The sequence below is a fragment of the Etheostoma cragini genome, chromosome 3 (genome assembly GCF_013103735.1).
Source record: "Etheostoma cragini isolate CJK2018 chromosome 3, CSU_Ecrag_1.0, whole genome shotgun sequence".
Taxonomy (NCBI): domain Eukaryota; kingdom Metazoa; phylum Chordata; class Actinopteri; order Perciformes; family Percidae; genus Etheostoma; species Etheostoma cragini.
Window position 1 is genome coordinate 19,143,400 of NC_048409.1, and position 16,105 is coordinate 19,159,504.

At 39.6% G+C, this 16,105-nt stretch overlaps 1 protein-coding gene across 5 annotated transcripts in view; it reads left to right on the top strand.

Moving 5' to 3' along the window:
• The window catches only part of dscamb (Down syndrome cell adhesion molecule b), a 117,093-nt gene that overhangs the window by 15,186 nt on the left and 85,802 nt on the right, over positions 1-16,105 (top strand). For all 5 annotated transcript variants that reach the window (XM_034867091.1, XM_034867088.1, XM_034867090.1 and 2 more), the window contains exons 2-3: positions 3,127-3,444; positions 4,333-4,479. In XM_034867091.1, coding sequence (XP_034722982.1) covers positions 3,127-3,444; positions 4,333-4,479 — 465 coding nt within the window. The remainder of the gene's footprint in view (positions 1-3,126; positions 3,445-4,332; positions 4,480-16,105) is intronic.

Consider the following 16,105-nt stretch of genomic DNA (forward strand, 5'->3'; position numbering starts at 1 on the left):
TACACAAAGAACATGTCTACTGAATATAACATAAGTAAATGCTATGTGTTAATAATATACTTTATAGTTCAAAGTGTCTTTGTCTTTTCACTAACCTTGAACACGGTCCATGAACAGGTGGGGGTTTGATCTCCCCTCCTCATGGCTCCAGTCTGTATTATCAGCAGAGCACTGAGAAGATTGATACTCCCCATGCCAGCGTAAAAAGGAGAACGAATCAGAATTTAATATGACTTTGATGTATTAATTTCATCTTTGCTGGTGCCACAGACCCACTGAGAATCCAGCACACGATTTTAAAAGATTAAAATTGGCTAAACCCTTTTTTATGTAAGAGACTGTACAGAAGTGTATACAAACGTTCCTCTGCTGAAGCATGAATACTGTACTCACTAACATTTTATTGAAGTCAATTATGTTAAATAACCAGTGTGTTACGTAAAATTCACACAATATGCATGTACCGTATGGTTGTCAAGGCACAACAAACTATTTATATTGTCCATTAACAAATTCAGACGAAAAAAAATATTTTTCTAGTCACAAATTTTCCTTACAGATAGATAGATGCACTAAACCACATCCAGATTTGCTAATAAACATTGCCAGCTATTTGCAAAATCACATAGATTAAACATCTAATGTGCAGAGCTATTTTAACAAGGCTATAAACAACTGCGTAAGTTAACACAGTCTCAATATCTGACATTATGAATACACAATTTTGAATTAGGCCTATTATAATTAAAAGCAGTGTTGTTGTACTGCATGCTAATTGTGTAGCCTGTGTGTGGTTGTTGTTTTGTTTTTGTTTTTTTAATTATTTTGTTGGGCTTTTTTATTAGAAAAGTGCAGATAGTCAGGAAAGGGGGAATAGAGAGGGCATGACACACAACAAGGGCCGCTTTAAAAATAAAATTGAAAAAAAGAAGAAGCCGTATGGACTCAGCTTACATGGGGCGCACCCGCACCCCAGAGCTAAAGGTCGTATCCCCACATACTTCAGTGACAGAAATGCAGCTGTTGGAAAATAGGCATTTCTTTCAGGAGCTGCTAGCTAGCTAGCTAAAAGAGGTAACCTTAGGGTTTGTTGGCTGGTTTGCTGGTCGTTTTCACGTATAGCTAGCTAATGTTTTGTAAAATCCAGCAGATATTTTAAGAGACGCTAAATACAGGTAATGTTAACTTGTAGCTAGCTATACAACAAAAGTCAACTAAGTTTAGCTAGGTTAAGCTAACGTCAACGCAAAAGGTTATTTCCACCATGCTAACAGTGGTACCTTCACTTGTACCTAAGTAGTAACATTCAAAACTCTGCTAAAGTAAAAGTCAGTAGTGGCAGCAAGTTGTATTTAACGTATCTGAAGTAAAAGTATTAATTATGCAGTTTCCCGTCAGAGATGATAACATTCTAACATTTTTTATAGTATTGTAAGCAGCATTAAAAGTTGCAGTTGGTCCAGAAGAAGCAAAGAATGTAAAGTAAAGTACCTCACAATTGTACTAAAGGAAGTACACTACTTGAGTAAATGTACTAGATGACTTTCCACCACTGTAACTAACAACAAAAGTACATTTTCTAGATGCTGTGGGTGACTTTGGTATACCAAAGGTCAGTGTGTCAATGTGTGTCAAGGTTTCACCCATATTTTTCTCTGTTAATACAGACAGACTTAATGAGCACAAATAATTGTGCTGAGATATAAGATATTGTGCACATCCTCCATCTTGTGTTTTACCCCTCTAAAAACATATTTAACAATGCCATCTCAAAATGTTAAGCCCTAGTGTTACATGCCATGGTAAATCTGCACAGGTGTTTCTACACGTGGCTGATTGGACCTGTTTTCAGGCCTTCTTTTACTTGTTTTATTCCATCTGTCTCGCAGTAGCCTATACCTTTCTCAATAACCTAAATTATAAAGAAAAATAAATAAATACATTGTGTGATCAATATTTTTTCATAGCCATCATTAAAGTCTTTCACAACATAATAATGCATGTGGTCAGACATCAGTTATTGGACATGGCTACAGCATGTTTCATGTGGATGAAAACTCCCCACAGTCGGTCCTCACTATCTGAATAGCTGTAGCAATGCATACACCAGTTTCTGTAACACAGAATTGTTTGCATTTCAGAAGTTGTGCAAATGTGCACATATCCAACATGTCAACAAAGTACTTTTGAAAAAAGCTGCAGTATTAATCGTTAGTGTGCTAATAATTTGAAATGAGTTTTTCCTATTTGGAACTACAAATGAGTGTTGTGTTGATGTGCGTGTGTACACAAGGAGGTCATTGGAGTGTCTCATTGCTGGTTGAGAGCTGCTGAAGCAAAGAAAAGGATGGAAACGTCTGCAATTTGAAACCTTGTTAGAAATTTATGAAGTGCTAAAATGTTTTCTCCCCAGGGAGGGTCCAAGCCAACTGCCAGTGCCACTGTAAGCCATTTAGTGCAGAGCCTCTGGGCTTGTCACCAGGCTGAGATGGAAAGTGAGATACATACACAAATACTATATATACAAGTATTTGCCTGAAATACAAAAAATGCAAACTGACTTTCTCTCTCAAACAGAGAAGCTTAGATTGCAAACATCTGCCGGCTTGATCGCTCTGAATCAAACAGCTGTAGATTACTATAGAACTAATTGGTCCAACATTGACATTTATTACCCTCCTCTCCTCTGGAGAATGCTCCTGCACAAACTGCATTTAACATCAGTCTAATTTCTGTGATGTTGGCTTGAATTAAAGCTTGAACATGATCAAGGCAACTGACCTTATTTCATAATTAATGATAGTTTATGTTAATTTAATGTTCCCGAGGTCCCAGAGATGGGAATACATTGATGAATCCTAAACTACTGATCATGTTCCAAAATAGAATCACTTACAGTGACTGACATTACAGGAATACTAATTGACATTTTCAAACTCATACTACTTAACAATCTGAATATAAAGAAGAACAAAAAGTACATTTTTGGCCAAAAGTCCGTGGTCTCTGCTACAGATTAGTTTTGAGAACTTCATTGAATGTTTTGCTTCCTAACTTTTAAAAGAAAAGGGATCAAATACAATACATGATTGTAACAGTGAAGATCTTGTGTTTCTTCTCTTGCAGTTTTCAGTGAGGACCTACATTCCAGCTTATACTTTGTCAATGCATCTTTGCAAGAGGTAGTATTTGCCAGCACCACAGGGACCTCTGTGCCCTGTCCTGCTGGTGGCGCACCTCCTGCCTCGTTGCGCTGGTATCTGGCGACCGGCGAGGAGATCTACGATGTCCCGGGCATCCGGCACGTCCACCCCAATGGAACCCTCCAGATCTTCAACTTCCTGCCGTCCAGCTTCAGCAAGCTGATCCACGATAACACGTACTACTGCACTGCCGAGAACCCCTCTGGCAAGATCAGGAGTCAGGATGTCCACATCAAAGCTGGTGAGTCCACAGAGGAGGGCTTGGTCAGGAGGGAAAGAGCAACATCACTAGTAGTATTAGTACTAGTAGTAGTAGTAGTAGTAGTAGTGAGAGCAAGATTAAAGTGTGTCATGTAGTTTTAGTGGCAACACTACTAATATGATGCTTTTTGTAATAATGCATTGGTAAAATCAAGTACTTCAAAGACAAATGAATGTGAGTGTATAAATGTTTGTTGTACAAATGAATTAAGTCTATGTTTCCAAAATGATATCACACGTACCTTTTGACAAAGAACAAAAGTTCAAAGCATTTGGAACAAGACTTTAATTAATTGATCTGAGTCTGATTGATGGATGTCTTGCTCCAGAAAATTGGCTTTGTTAGAGCATATATTTTAAAAAAATAATCTAAATGCTTAAGTAGGTGGGAACCATCGAATTCATTTTGATTACTTGAGTGAACTGATTCAAATTGCACTTAAATCACAATTATGAACAATCTATCTATTCTCATCATGGGATCTACTGTAAAGATTTCCGTTGTATCACATTTTTCTCTGCAGATGGAATTGTCGATTTTCATTTTTTCTGAAAAATTTAAGGACTTCTCATCCATGTTGGCACAAAAATAAATAATAATAATTTGTTTTTCCAGTATAATATTGCATAATTGTACACTAAAAATCAAAAGTAGTATTGTGATAGAAGAGTCAATGCCCTGGTGCTGTGAGGGATTTAGTTTGCTCAAAAGACTCCGGCAGCTTTGAGCTTTTCTAGACGAGAGCTTGATACTTTGTCTTAATCTGGACAACAACAGGGTCACAAAAAATGCATAAGAAGTAAATAATAACGTAGTTGGTTTGTTATGAATGCAACTTGTCATGTATTTTTTTTCACTGATCTACAGTTTCACGGGAACCCTACACAGTCCGAGTAGCCGACCAGAAGGCTATGAGAGGCAGTGTTGCCGTCTTCAAGTGCATTATCCCTGCTTCTGTTGAGGCCTACGTCACTGTTGTATCATGGGAGAAAGACACAGTTTCACTCAACTCAGGTAAGACAAGTAATACTTTGTATATGGTGAGCCTGTGACACCTTAAAAATTGAGCCTAATTTGTAACAGTAAAATGTCAGTGTTTATATTAAAATGACTGTGTAGAAGGTATTTCAGTTATTAAATAGCACAAAGTGAAGCCTTTTTGTGCCAAAACTGCAAGATTGAATGCTTGACGAAGGCTGAGGTGTGTTGCTTTTTTTTGGGGCTGTTTATCCCTGCTCTGCTCCGCTCCGTGCTCTTTGGACACTATGTTCTGTTTCACTGTGAGTCATCTTCTTACCTGTTTTCTGTCGTAGTCTGCCATTACTGAGGCTCTGCAGCACTGCACAGCCCTATCCTCTCACTAGCCAGAGGATGTTGATAACTGTCACATTGAATCACTGAGCTTCTTTCTCCTATACCCACTTTACCTCAGCCTTCTCCATTTTGAGTCCAGCAAGGGGTAAAGTGGAACAGTTTACATAGCGTCATTGACCTAGTTACCCTTCTTGTTTGAATCCAGTGGCACAGCATGATAACGCAAGACACCAGAATGTTCTGGGGGTTGGATTTTTTCTCAAGTTAAATGGGATGCTTATCTCTTGATTGCTCCATGTACTGCCCGCTGGCTTATTTAGCTTCATACTGGGGTGTTCAGGGACCTGTAAGTGAGCACTTGATGTCATTTGACTGAGGGCAGAATCTGGGACGGTGTTTTGGTGGCATTTTAAATGTGTCTACTCAAGCATGAAGATGTGTCTTCTGATCCATGCCAATGACTTATTTACTTGAGGTTACTCGAGATACTCGCTGCGAGCATCCAGTTGAAGACATTGCCTAATGTCACGGACATTGGACAAATATGCAGCATGCAGATATGATTACGTTCTGTAAATGAAATGTATCATGTAGACAAGACTCAGAGATGATGTTTACCTCATCTGTTGCTGCCAAAAGAGGTTAATTATGAGGATAAAAAGCTTTAACATATCTCCTCTACATCTTTATGAAAAGCAAAGGTCTGTTAGCCTGAATTAGTAAAGACTATACAGTATGTGTGTGTGTGTGTGTGTGTGTGTTTCATACCTTTACGTTGATAATTACAATTATTGCCAATCATTTCTTAAATCACCTGTAATTGTACTGTCTACAGTGATGTCTTTCCTGTTTTTTACAGCAGGTCTGAAGGCTTTTATAACATGCAGTGAAGTTTTGATAGATTATATTGTATGCTCAGTGTTCTTTTGAGTTCTTTCACAAGCGTTCAAAAGAACAATGATATTGGATTGTCCGTGTTTACTCCAATAAGTATTGCAGCAGGCGAATGCTGTCAAAAGCATGAGCACACTGTCAAAATCACTGCTGCTGTGTGATAAATATTTGATGGTCGATTCTGATGCATGAGCGGATTCACCTCGCACTGTTATGGAGAGGGTATGTTTACTATAGGAGCGAGGGTTAGAGGGATATGTGTGCGAGTGTGTGAGTGTTTGTGTGTGAGCGAAAAGCATGAGAGAGGCAATAAGGATACCAACATGGCTTGACAATAGCAACTGGCGGCAGTTTTTTTTTTTTTTTTACTGCTTTTCCGCACCCCTTTTCTTCACTTTTTTTTCAATTTTTCATGAAAGAAGATTTGGTCTCAGTGGACACAAAATAAAGCTATCCAACAGCCACATTGAATTATTAATCTTGGTTTTTTGTTGGGAACGGTAACATCAAGCGCACTTTCCTACCCTTGCATTGTGCATCAGAATGTAAGAACGAACAGTCAAGGCTCCAGATATTTCTTGACACCAGGATGGTGTTTTTGAACAAGTTAGGTGGATGATGTCACTTAATTATTTGGCAAATGTTTATGAACATCCCCAGTGTACATACCCTGAAACATCCAAATCTTTGGTCACTACTGATTATGTGTCTGCTTGTTTAATAACGCCAGGTGTAAATGTACTTTTTAAGATAAGTGACTTGGCCGTAGAGAGGAAACTGGCTTATCACTGCCGCTGAATATCCAGTGATTCACATTAGGGTCAAAAATAGATGCATAATTACAGACTAGGGCCTGTCCTAATTAATCAGCTGTGATTGTAAAGTTAATTATAATATGAATTACCTCTCAGAATGAGGACTGCTTAGTAGTCATTTGAAGCCGTCTGTTTTCAATGTGAATGAGCATGACGCAAACTCACTGGGTCCTAATGTTGCCAATAACATACCATTAACCAGTCATGAATTTTAAAATGGATCTCGCAGCACAAGCTTTCAAATGCCCGGCTCCGATCGCCTCCTTGCTGCTTTTGATTAACAATTGACAGAGCTAATAGAGAGATGAAAGAGGCTAAAAAACAAAGAAAGTAAGTAGGGAGGGGAGGAGTTGAGCTGTGTCCTATTGTGTCGCAGCCAGGATTTTATATGGTGGACCTTTATTTTAATGCTTGTCTGTTGTCACATATACCTTTGTCCAGCAGTGTGCACATGCTTATGTCTGTGTAGTTGTGGCTTTTTTTACATGCTGCTGTGTGTTTTAAGTTACAATGCTTTTGAAAAGGGATGGAGCTGGGATGGTGTGTGTTTTTCCATCTACCTACCTTTTGTCTCTCATCATTCATGATGCGAGGCAGTGTAATGAGGCGGGCGGCCTTGGTTGGAGAGAAGAGCTTCAACAAAACCAGTGCTTAAATATGGAATGATCTGCAAAGACCATGCTGTCCTTGAGACTTTGCACTCTCCTTTAAGATGCATACAGTTATATGTTTTGCAATTTGCGCATTTATTCTTTGTCTAACTTAAAGTTACAATTTGGCTGTTTCGAGTCCTCCCAATGTGCAATTTTTGTTGTAATATATAAGCTCAGAGCTGCTGCAGAGGATTTTTCTTCTCTACCAAGCATGTACAATTGGGTGTACATCACCCACACAGTGAGTTCTTATTGACTTTTCTTACCTTCTAAGGATATAGAAGCAACATTAGCACTGAGTCAACATAATCTCTGTAACAAATGAAACACACAGTACCGCTGTGCTTAGAGACCTTTTTATGCATGTGTCAACGTTTGCATCCATTCAAATCTTGTTCTGCAAGTGTAGGCATCTTGCAAATTTGGAGACCAGTTTAAATCCATTTGAAATGGGTGCCCAGATAGCTCAGTTGGTGGGGCGGTCGGCCATATATAGAGGTTTACTCCTTGAAGAAGCGTGCCCGGGTTTGACTCTTACTTTGCTGCATGTTGTTCCCCCTCACTCTTCATCTTTCCTGTGAAAAATATAAGTGACCAAAAAATAATCTTTAAAAAAATTCAATACTCTTGAAATAGAGCACCTATTTGATTCATTGTGTTCATTTCGTAACATTTTAAAAACAAAACTCATCTCCGGTTCATGTCTTGCTAACTGTGCTAAATCCTAAATCTATCACCTTCATTCAGTTGTTGATCCAGTGGGACACCTGACACAGCTTTAGATACAGCCTTTATATCTGATGGAGACCTAAGACTCCATTAGCTATTCCTACTTTCTGGATGTGCTTCTATCTTGCAATTCCATATTGTATATGTTGCATTCACATTGAAAACAATACAGAGAGATCATTAAGTGCCTCCTCTTCTCCCTTCCACTGTTCTTCTCTCCTCTCCTCTTGCTTTGTGTTCTTCTTTTGTTTCTTTTAATTTACTCCTCTCCTTCATTCCTTTTTATCCTCCTCCGCTGGCCTTGACTGCTGGCCTTCTCTTCTCTCTCTCCCATCTCATTGCACAATCTGCTTGGCACAGCGCCCCAGTCAATTTTCTCCTGCGTGAAAAATGCTGTTTTTTAATTTGCTTTATGCAAAAAGTCACTTCAATACTCACGGCATCAGTAAAAAGTTACAGTTACATTTTTCAGTCACATTCATGTGGGCGGATTCCCAACTGTGTGTTTAGCATTTATGCGATGAAAGTGCCTCTGCACCCTTGTATCTACTCATTCCTCTCTTATGGGTTCTTATGAGTGCTTATAGAGGCTAATTAAACAGTTTGCTTCTAATAGAATCACAGTCTTAACCAGCCACCAGCCCAGTCGCTGGAATGTTAGACTGTGTTCTAAGCGGGTACTATGGGTGTTTGGTTTACAAGATCCCTGATCAGCAGGAATTTATCATGCCAGTGATGTGCCACCGCCTCCATTTTTCACTGAGATTGACAGTGAGGGCACTGAGAGGCAGGCGGAGACAGGACTGTAAATTCAACACGCCCAAAGTCAGGCCAACCTTGAAAGGAGGGCACAGTGGTAGAATTGAGCTTGGGAAGAAAGAAGATGCAAGGAAATGTAGAGGAGGAGAGGGCAGATTAGAGGGGATGAAATGAGAAGAGAGATTGGGAAACAAGAGACTGAGAAGGAGAAGATTTGAAAGCAAGAGAAGAGAGTGGGCGAGGTTTTTTCTTTGGTAAACAAGGGACTGCGTCACATTAGCCACATGATCTTTTCCCTCTGCCTTCTTCCCCTTCCCACTTTCCTACCTCACTCACTTTTCCTTTGCTCCGTCTCTGCCTCTCATTCTCTATCTCTCCTCGCACAAACATGGTTTGTTGATGTTACTTTTTAGGGGCTAGAACATGGGGGATCCCTGCATGTAATCACATTGCGACTCACAGCAACATGTAGGTATTAATATGTACTGGTGCCAGAGCACACCGGCAAATATACGTGTGTCGAATTTGTGGGTGCATGATGTGTTTTTTTGCAAACTACTCCACCCATCCTGCAGTGAAACCCTATGAAAACAACACAGCCTATCATTTTGCTCCCCCCTCCTCCTACACAGATCAGCAGTTAGTGAAATGCTGACCCTTGTCTTTCGCTGCACCCCTTTTCCCAGTCCACTCACACACAGCTGCCTGAAAACTAAGGGAGATGGGGGGGTGCTTATTGTTTGTACTGTGTGTGTGTGTGTGTGTGTGTGTGTGTGTGTGTGTATCTGTGTGTGTGTGCGCATGCGTCTAAAGGTGCTGTAATATTCATTGTCCATACATGTGAGTGACGAAGTGCAAAGTCTGATTCTTTCAAGTAGGAAGTGTTTGGGGGTGGGGTGGGACGCGGTGCACTGTCCTGAAAGAAATAAAAAAAAAAGAGCAAAGAAAGAAAAATCAATATTTGTGTGCATTAATCACGCTGCTGCCACAGAGAATTATGGGAACATGAGCTGAAGGATGCATTTTGTGCATTTGCAACATATGAGTGCTGTGTGAACGGGAGTTTGGGGAATTGGAAGAGGACGAGACAAGACCCTTTTAGTAAGAAGTGATGTGAGAGCAGAGATAGTTGGTGGGGGGGTTCTTCATGTATTGTGTGCACAGTGTGTCTCTCCGGTACGTTTTGTAGCATACTAAAGCTACTGTCTTTTGTAAAGCTCGTTTTAAGATAGCATATATTCATTGTTTTTTTGAAAGCTTTGATGTCATAGCTTCCGAGATTACATATTTGTTTTAAAGGTTTTGTTTTGGGTCACATTTTTAGTATTACATTATTATTTTGGTTCCCATCTTCCCTCTGCTTTGAGATTTGCCATTTGGAAAGTAAAAAAACAAGCTCTTTGAGCTGTTGCTCTTTGAAGTTACCATCTTAGCTGCGGTGAATGCTTGAGGATGTGATACATATTTGATAGGGATCGATAGAAGGGTTACTGAGACAGAGATGGAGGCAAATCGATCTTGGACTGGGCTTCCCAAAAGCATCTTAAGCCTAAGGTCATCTTTGGAGTGTCCTTATGGATCAGCGGCTGATGCACACACTTGTAATTTGTGCCGAAATACAATGCACATTTTAATTCTACCTTACTTTTACAAGGTAGAATTTTATAATACATTTGTAGAACAATCTAGTGAAGTAGAAATATCAGAAGATGAGCTGTTCTCAGCTTTCAGATTTGTTTAATGTATTCTATTTTATATTCACTATGTACATAAAAAAATAAAGCAATCTGTTTAGTGACGGGAGACTGAATAGCAGACAACGTTCTGGCACGGTAGCTGTGATTCCCAGCTGATACTCCATATGGATAGACAAAATCAACAACTGTTGAAGCGGGCACTCTTCCATCAGTGTTTACTAATAAACAGTAGCAATATGGCAGCCATTAGGCTGTTTAGGCAGGGAATGATTAGGGTGGTGATGGCTGGGCGCATTGGGAGACTAAACATGCTCTCATCTTTAATAGGCAATTTGGCTTTCTGTGATGGGGATACCCCTTTGTTTTCGACTTGGATTGAAGACAGCATCTTAAATAAGCACTGTTTTGGTAGAGCGTGCTATCATTATACTGTAGGAATCTGGTTTCCTGTTTTTTTTTAATAGTTTTGGGCTGCATTATTTAGAATATAATATCAAGACTACATTCGGTGTTACTTTATTGTGGATCTTACACAGTTTGTTATGCAATCAGGACAGTAAAAATAGGACTATGCATTTTTAGACAATCCAATACCAAATAAAAGGTAAATATGAGGACTTGTTGACAAAAAAGTTGGAAATATGGGTTTATAGTTGAGTAAATCTCAGTTAGTGGAACAGGTCCATCCTGCCAGAGCTTATGGATTACTGTAGAGCAACACTGTGTTGTAAATGGACTGGAGCCAGGCCAGAACTGGTCTGGCATAAGGCCAAGACACAGATTAGTAATAAGCATGGTGTGAGCTAATTACAGCCGGAACAAGCAATTAATTTCTGTTTATAAACTCTCCTGGTTGTGGGCTGTTGGATGACTGGGACTGTGTAGGTGCAAACTCCCTCTGTTCATGTCAGCGTCTGCGTGTGTCAGTGACAGGTGGCATGGTTCATGGAGGAACCTTTCCATATGTTCCCAGCTGAAGCGCTGGGGGAAATGGAGATAAACTGGTGTGCTCAATCACATCCTATAATACAACAGTGTCTGATCCCATCTTAAAAGTGAGTGATTAGAGTAAAAAAGGCACTTAATAACTCAAATCACTCTGCTGACCTAATAGGGATTTTTCACTCCATTTTGTTCTCTCCCGTCTTCCATCCAATCAAGGATTAATACATGGTCTTATTCTGCTCCCAGGGTGGTTAATCTGGAAAAATACAGTAAATCACATTGAGCCTCCTTAAACTTTCACACTGTGCCTTGGTGCCTGTGCCCCCCTGCTGGGCATCTGTAACACTGATTAGACATGATCATGGTTTTAGAGCACCTGCTGGACACCAATCAGAGGAAGAGATCTAAGGGAGTGTTCGTTTTTTATTTAAGGGGCTACTGGAGGAGTTTTGAGATCTTTAGTCAAAATAGCCTTGACCCTCCTTTCACCAGCAATACATTTTTCTATGTGCGTCCAAAATGTTTGGTAAAAGGGGTATGACCCTCCCCAACCAATTATTGATGCCTTCTGTTCTGGTTTGCGCTTGGCAAAGACATACAGATACCCATTTTATTTATACAACAATGGCATATATGATTTAACCTCTGTTTTCTCATCTTACACATCAAACTCCACTGTTATAGTGGCCATTTCAGTAGATTGACTCACTAACATTGTTGTGGAAACACAATAAGCATAGGAACTAAATGCCCACTCCCTGCATAACTGCATTAGTTCAAATACTAAGTTACTCTTTTAGTAAAGTAGTATTCATATGAAATAAAACAATAACAAATTGAGACCAAGCACAACAAAGCACTCTGGGTAAGAACAAATGTAACACATCCGTCCTCAGCTTGTTGTAATCCATTTTGTGAATCTGTGCATATTCACAAGAGCTTAAATAGCACATTGTTCACAATAGGCCTGCATGTGATCGTGGGGGTAGGGTCAGGTGTGGTCCATCATGGTGGAGGATAGTGTGATTTTTGGTGGGTCATTTTGCTGTTTTCATGAATACAAAAGTTGGGCGAAATTTGCACTTTTAGTACAACATGACAATTAAATTTACTGCAGTGGAGGTTGACGCGCGATTTTGTCTATCTGTTTGAAGACAAAATTGACCAGCGTACCCAAAGCAATACTGCTGCGTGAAATGGGTCAAATCTGTGTCAGGATATTAATACAAATTTTTTTCCAATATTGATATATAACATCCTAAACATACACTATAGGTGAAAATAAATACATTTACGGCACAGTCTTACTGCATCATATCACTTCTCCTGTGATTTCAACAAATGGTTCTCCAGATTGACTTCTTCAGTAGCAAATGACCAGCTGACTTCACTGCAAGGTGACTCTCTATCTTTTTCATGATGGATGAGGCATCAAGCATCATTATTTTTCTTCAAGGCTCATTTTCTCTCCTCTTCTTTGGCATGAGCCTTGAGAACAGATATAGACAAACACAGACACTGAGTATACTTGCAGCCTGTCTTTGACCTCACCGTGCCGTTGTAAAGTTAACAACTAAGATCCAAACAACACCCAAACTCCCTGAAGGCTGCTAACAGTGAGTTTATGTCATAACTGGAGTGTCTGTTAGACGGTCAGAGCTGTTCTTGTGGGGCTATATGTCTGATAAATGAATGACTATGTTGTTAACATAATTTAAAAATATGTCCTGCATGCTGTCAATGATTGGTTCTTATATGTAAAAGGATGTGTCATGTAGAAAAAATAAAGATGGAATCATCTCATGTTACACTGTGAGTGTGGCCGGTCAAACTGTCATTTGCGCCAGTGACGTCACAATGTTACAACTGCGAGCAGAGTGGCCTTTTGACAGACGCAGCCTGCAATCTTCACATCAGCACAGTCCGATGAGCCAGCCATTCAGAGCCGCACGCCCATCGCTGCACATGCTTATCACCTGCATACAGCTGCCGTTGCCTCTCTGAGGGAGCAAGAGGAGAGGAAAGAAAGAGCAAGAATGAAAAGTGTGCCTGAGACAGAGGGTGATTTGTGTCGAGGCTTAGCACAATATGCTTGCTTCTTCCTTTTATACAATTTCAGAGGTGTGTGTGTTTGAAGATGTATTTTACTCGTCACTATAATCCACATTTGCCATTTACGGTGAATTAAAAGAAAAATGATTGTGTTAGTTGTGATTAGTGCTGCATCAACCGGGCAATAGTTAAAATGTGATTCAGAGTGAAAACGTGCCTTGTAGCCCTTGTGAAATGAGAAGGGAGTGAGAGAGAGGGAGAGATAAGCTCAATCTGAATTGATTTTCCTGTTACTTTCTGCTGTACTTGAGTTTCCATGGCAACGTGGTCAGGTTCCCTCGGCCTCCTAGGGCAAGTGTAATTGTTGTCTGTTCCTCCCAGCCAAACTCTCCATTTCTCTCTCTTATTCTCCTTTCCTTCCTCTGTCTATTTTCTTAACAATGGAAATGTTATGAGATTCCTTTTGGACTTTTCTGCAGTTGGTTGAGATAATATTAAGTACTTTCAGCATCCAGCCACATTAAAGCACATTGTAGACCTTTATTTTTTACCCTAAGAAAGCTTTGCTTATTGTTAACCAATGTTATCCAACCAATGTGGCTGAAAATGATGGCTTTATTTGCTATCGGTAATCTCCATGTTATTTGTACAATTCATCAATTGTTTGGTCTATACAATGTCAGGAAATATTACAGTGTCTACAGGGACATATTCACATATGTTGTTTTGCCCAACCAACCTTAAAAAACGCAAAGCTTACTATAATTAAAGAGGAGATAAAATAGCAAATCTCACAACCAGGAACTGGAGAATGTTTGATATTTCTGCTTAACTTTTGTTTTGATATAGGATTAATTTATTGTCAAAATAGCTGATCTTGTCTGTCTAAATAGGTTAAATTAAAAGGCAAATGCATTTGATTTCACAATTATATTCGTTATGATGCTTGTGATGTAGTACTGTGTCTCAGTGCTAGTCAGTGGCAATATGCTTAAAATGCTACTGTTATCCCTGGCTGATGTTCACAGCGCAAGATCAGCTGAATCTCATGAAACTGCCACACTCTCACATAGTGCCATGCACATATTGGATCAAATGAGAAATGTACAGTATAACGTGGGAGAGTTTAACAATAGGTAGCTCAAGGTGTGTAAAATATTCTTAGTTACATGATTATTTCAGAAGATCAGATCAAGGATAATAATGCAGCAAAAATCTCTTTTAGTTCTAATTAAACTGTATTGCAGAGGTTTGGAGAAAATTAATGCAAACTGCTGTGTCACAACTTTTGCCAGGATTTGATGGTAAGCACAAAATGTTTGTGTCGAAGAAGAGATTTTAAATGAGGCCTCCTAGCTTAGACACAGACAGGAAGAGAGAGAAGAACGCTAGAATAATCCTAAATTGAGTTTGCCGCACATACAAAGATGTCAGATGGACCCTTTTTTTTTCTGAATTTTTTTTTCTGAATTAGATATTACCAGCTCTCTGTCTGACTCCAATGATACACTGCTCTGCGCCTAACAAGGCATTCACAGCTGTTTGGAGCCTAATGGCTCGAAGAGGCCTTGCCTGCTCAGCAAGAAGAGATGGACTGCATCTTGCGTCTGCGATTAGGACTGCTGATCTAGAAACATTTACATTATGGCTTTTAGGTCATTACAGAAGAAAAATTGTCAAAAGGATCCAGGTGAGAGAGCCTATATCAGCACCATGACCCTGAGTAATGTCCAGTATATTTCAAACAAAGGACTGAGCAACAATGAAAAAGTTTGATGCTTACATTTTGATGCCTACTCAGAACATAATTGTTGATATCAAATCTAAACTGTAATATTTGGAACATTTGAGAAGATAAAAAATAGGTCTTCATTTGTATAGTAAATATGGCAAAATGTCTTAGTGTATATTTGATTGCATAAAACCTGAGGGAGTATTATTTTACCTGCAATAGGCCTGCACAACATTGGAAAAAACTGACATTGCAAAATTTTTCCCCCTGCGATAAATATTGCGATAGGTACGCTGAGTAGGAATACACTGGTTGACTAGCATGACACCATTGTATTCATGTAATACTATCAATCCAGGCTAAAGTGTATGACAATGACTGCATGTTGCTTTCTCTAAATTTTAGGGTGTGGTCGACTAGTAGTCGGCCAGCTTGTTTGTTTTAATTGATCAGACCTGCATGTCACACGCAGTAGCAACAAACTCTGTGTATCCAAGAAAAATTTGATCAGTGTAAATTACGTTAGATCAGACACACACTTCTGTTGTAGATTAGTGTTACGTTTCCAGTGTTGCTGCTCTGAACTGTAACGTTAGCAACGGACGGACCCCTTGTTTTTTTAGGCTAACTATTTGAGCTTTAGCCTGGCTGGTAGCAGCTTTCTGCGGGGGAAAATAACCGGGAGACGTTGTGATTATTTTTGCATCAATCAGGTAATTTGTCTTTGCAGCAAACATAAAACACTGACTACTGTAGCTTCACTGACTAGCTACCCATCTAAAACTATGCGCATCACTGTGGTGGCCCACGGTACTTTTCTACTCACGGCAATCCTCACTTCTCATAACAATAAACCCCATCTGACTAACGTCACATACACAGGTTGACTACATGGCTACCTGTCTTAAAGGGAAAGGGTCGGCCGGTAATAATGTAAAAGGGGAATGGTTAAAGTTTACTTTTCTATCAACGTCCTGTGATGTGACTATCGCTCAGGCGCACATCGCAATGTTGATGCTAAAACACTATATTGTTCAGCCCTAACCTGGA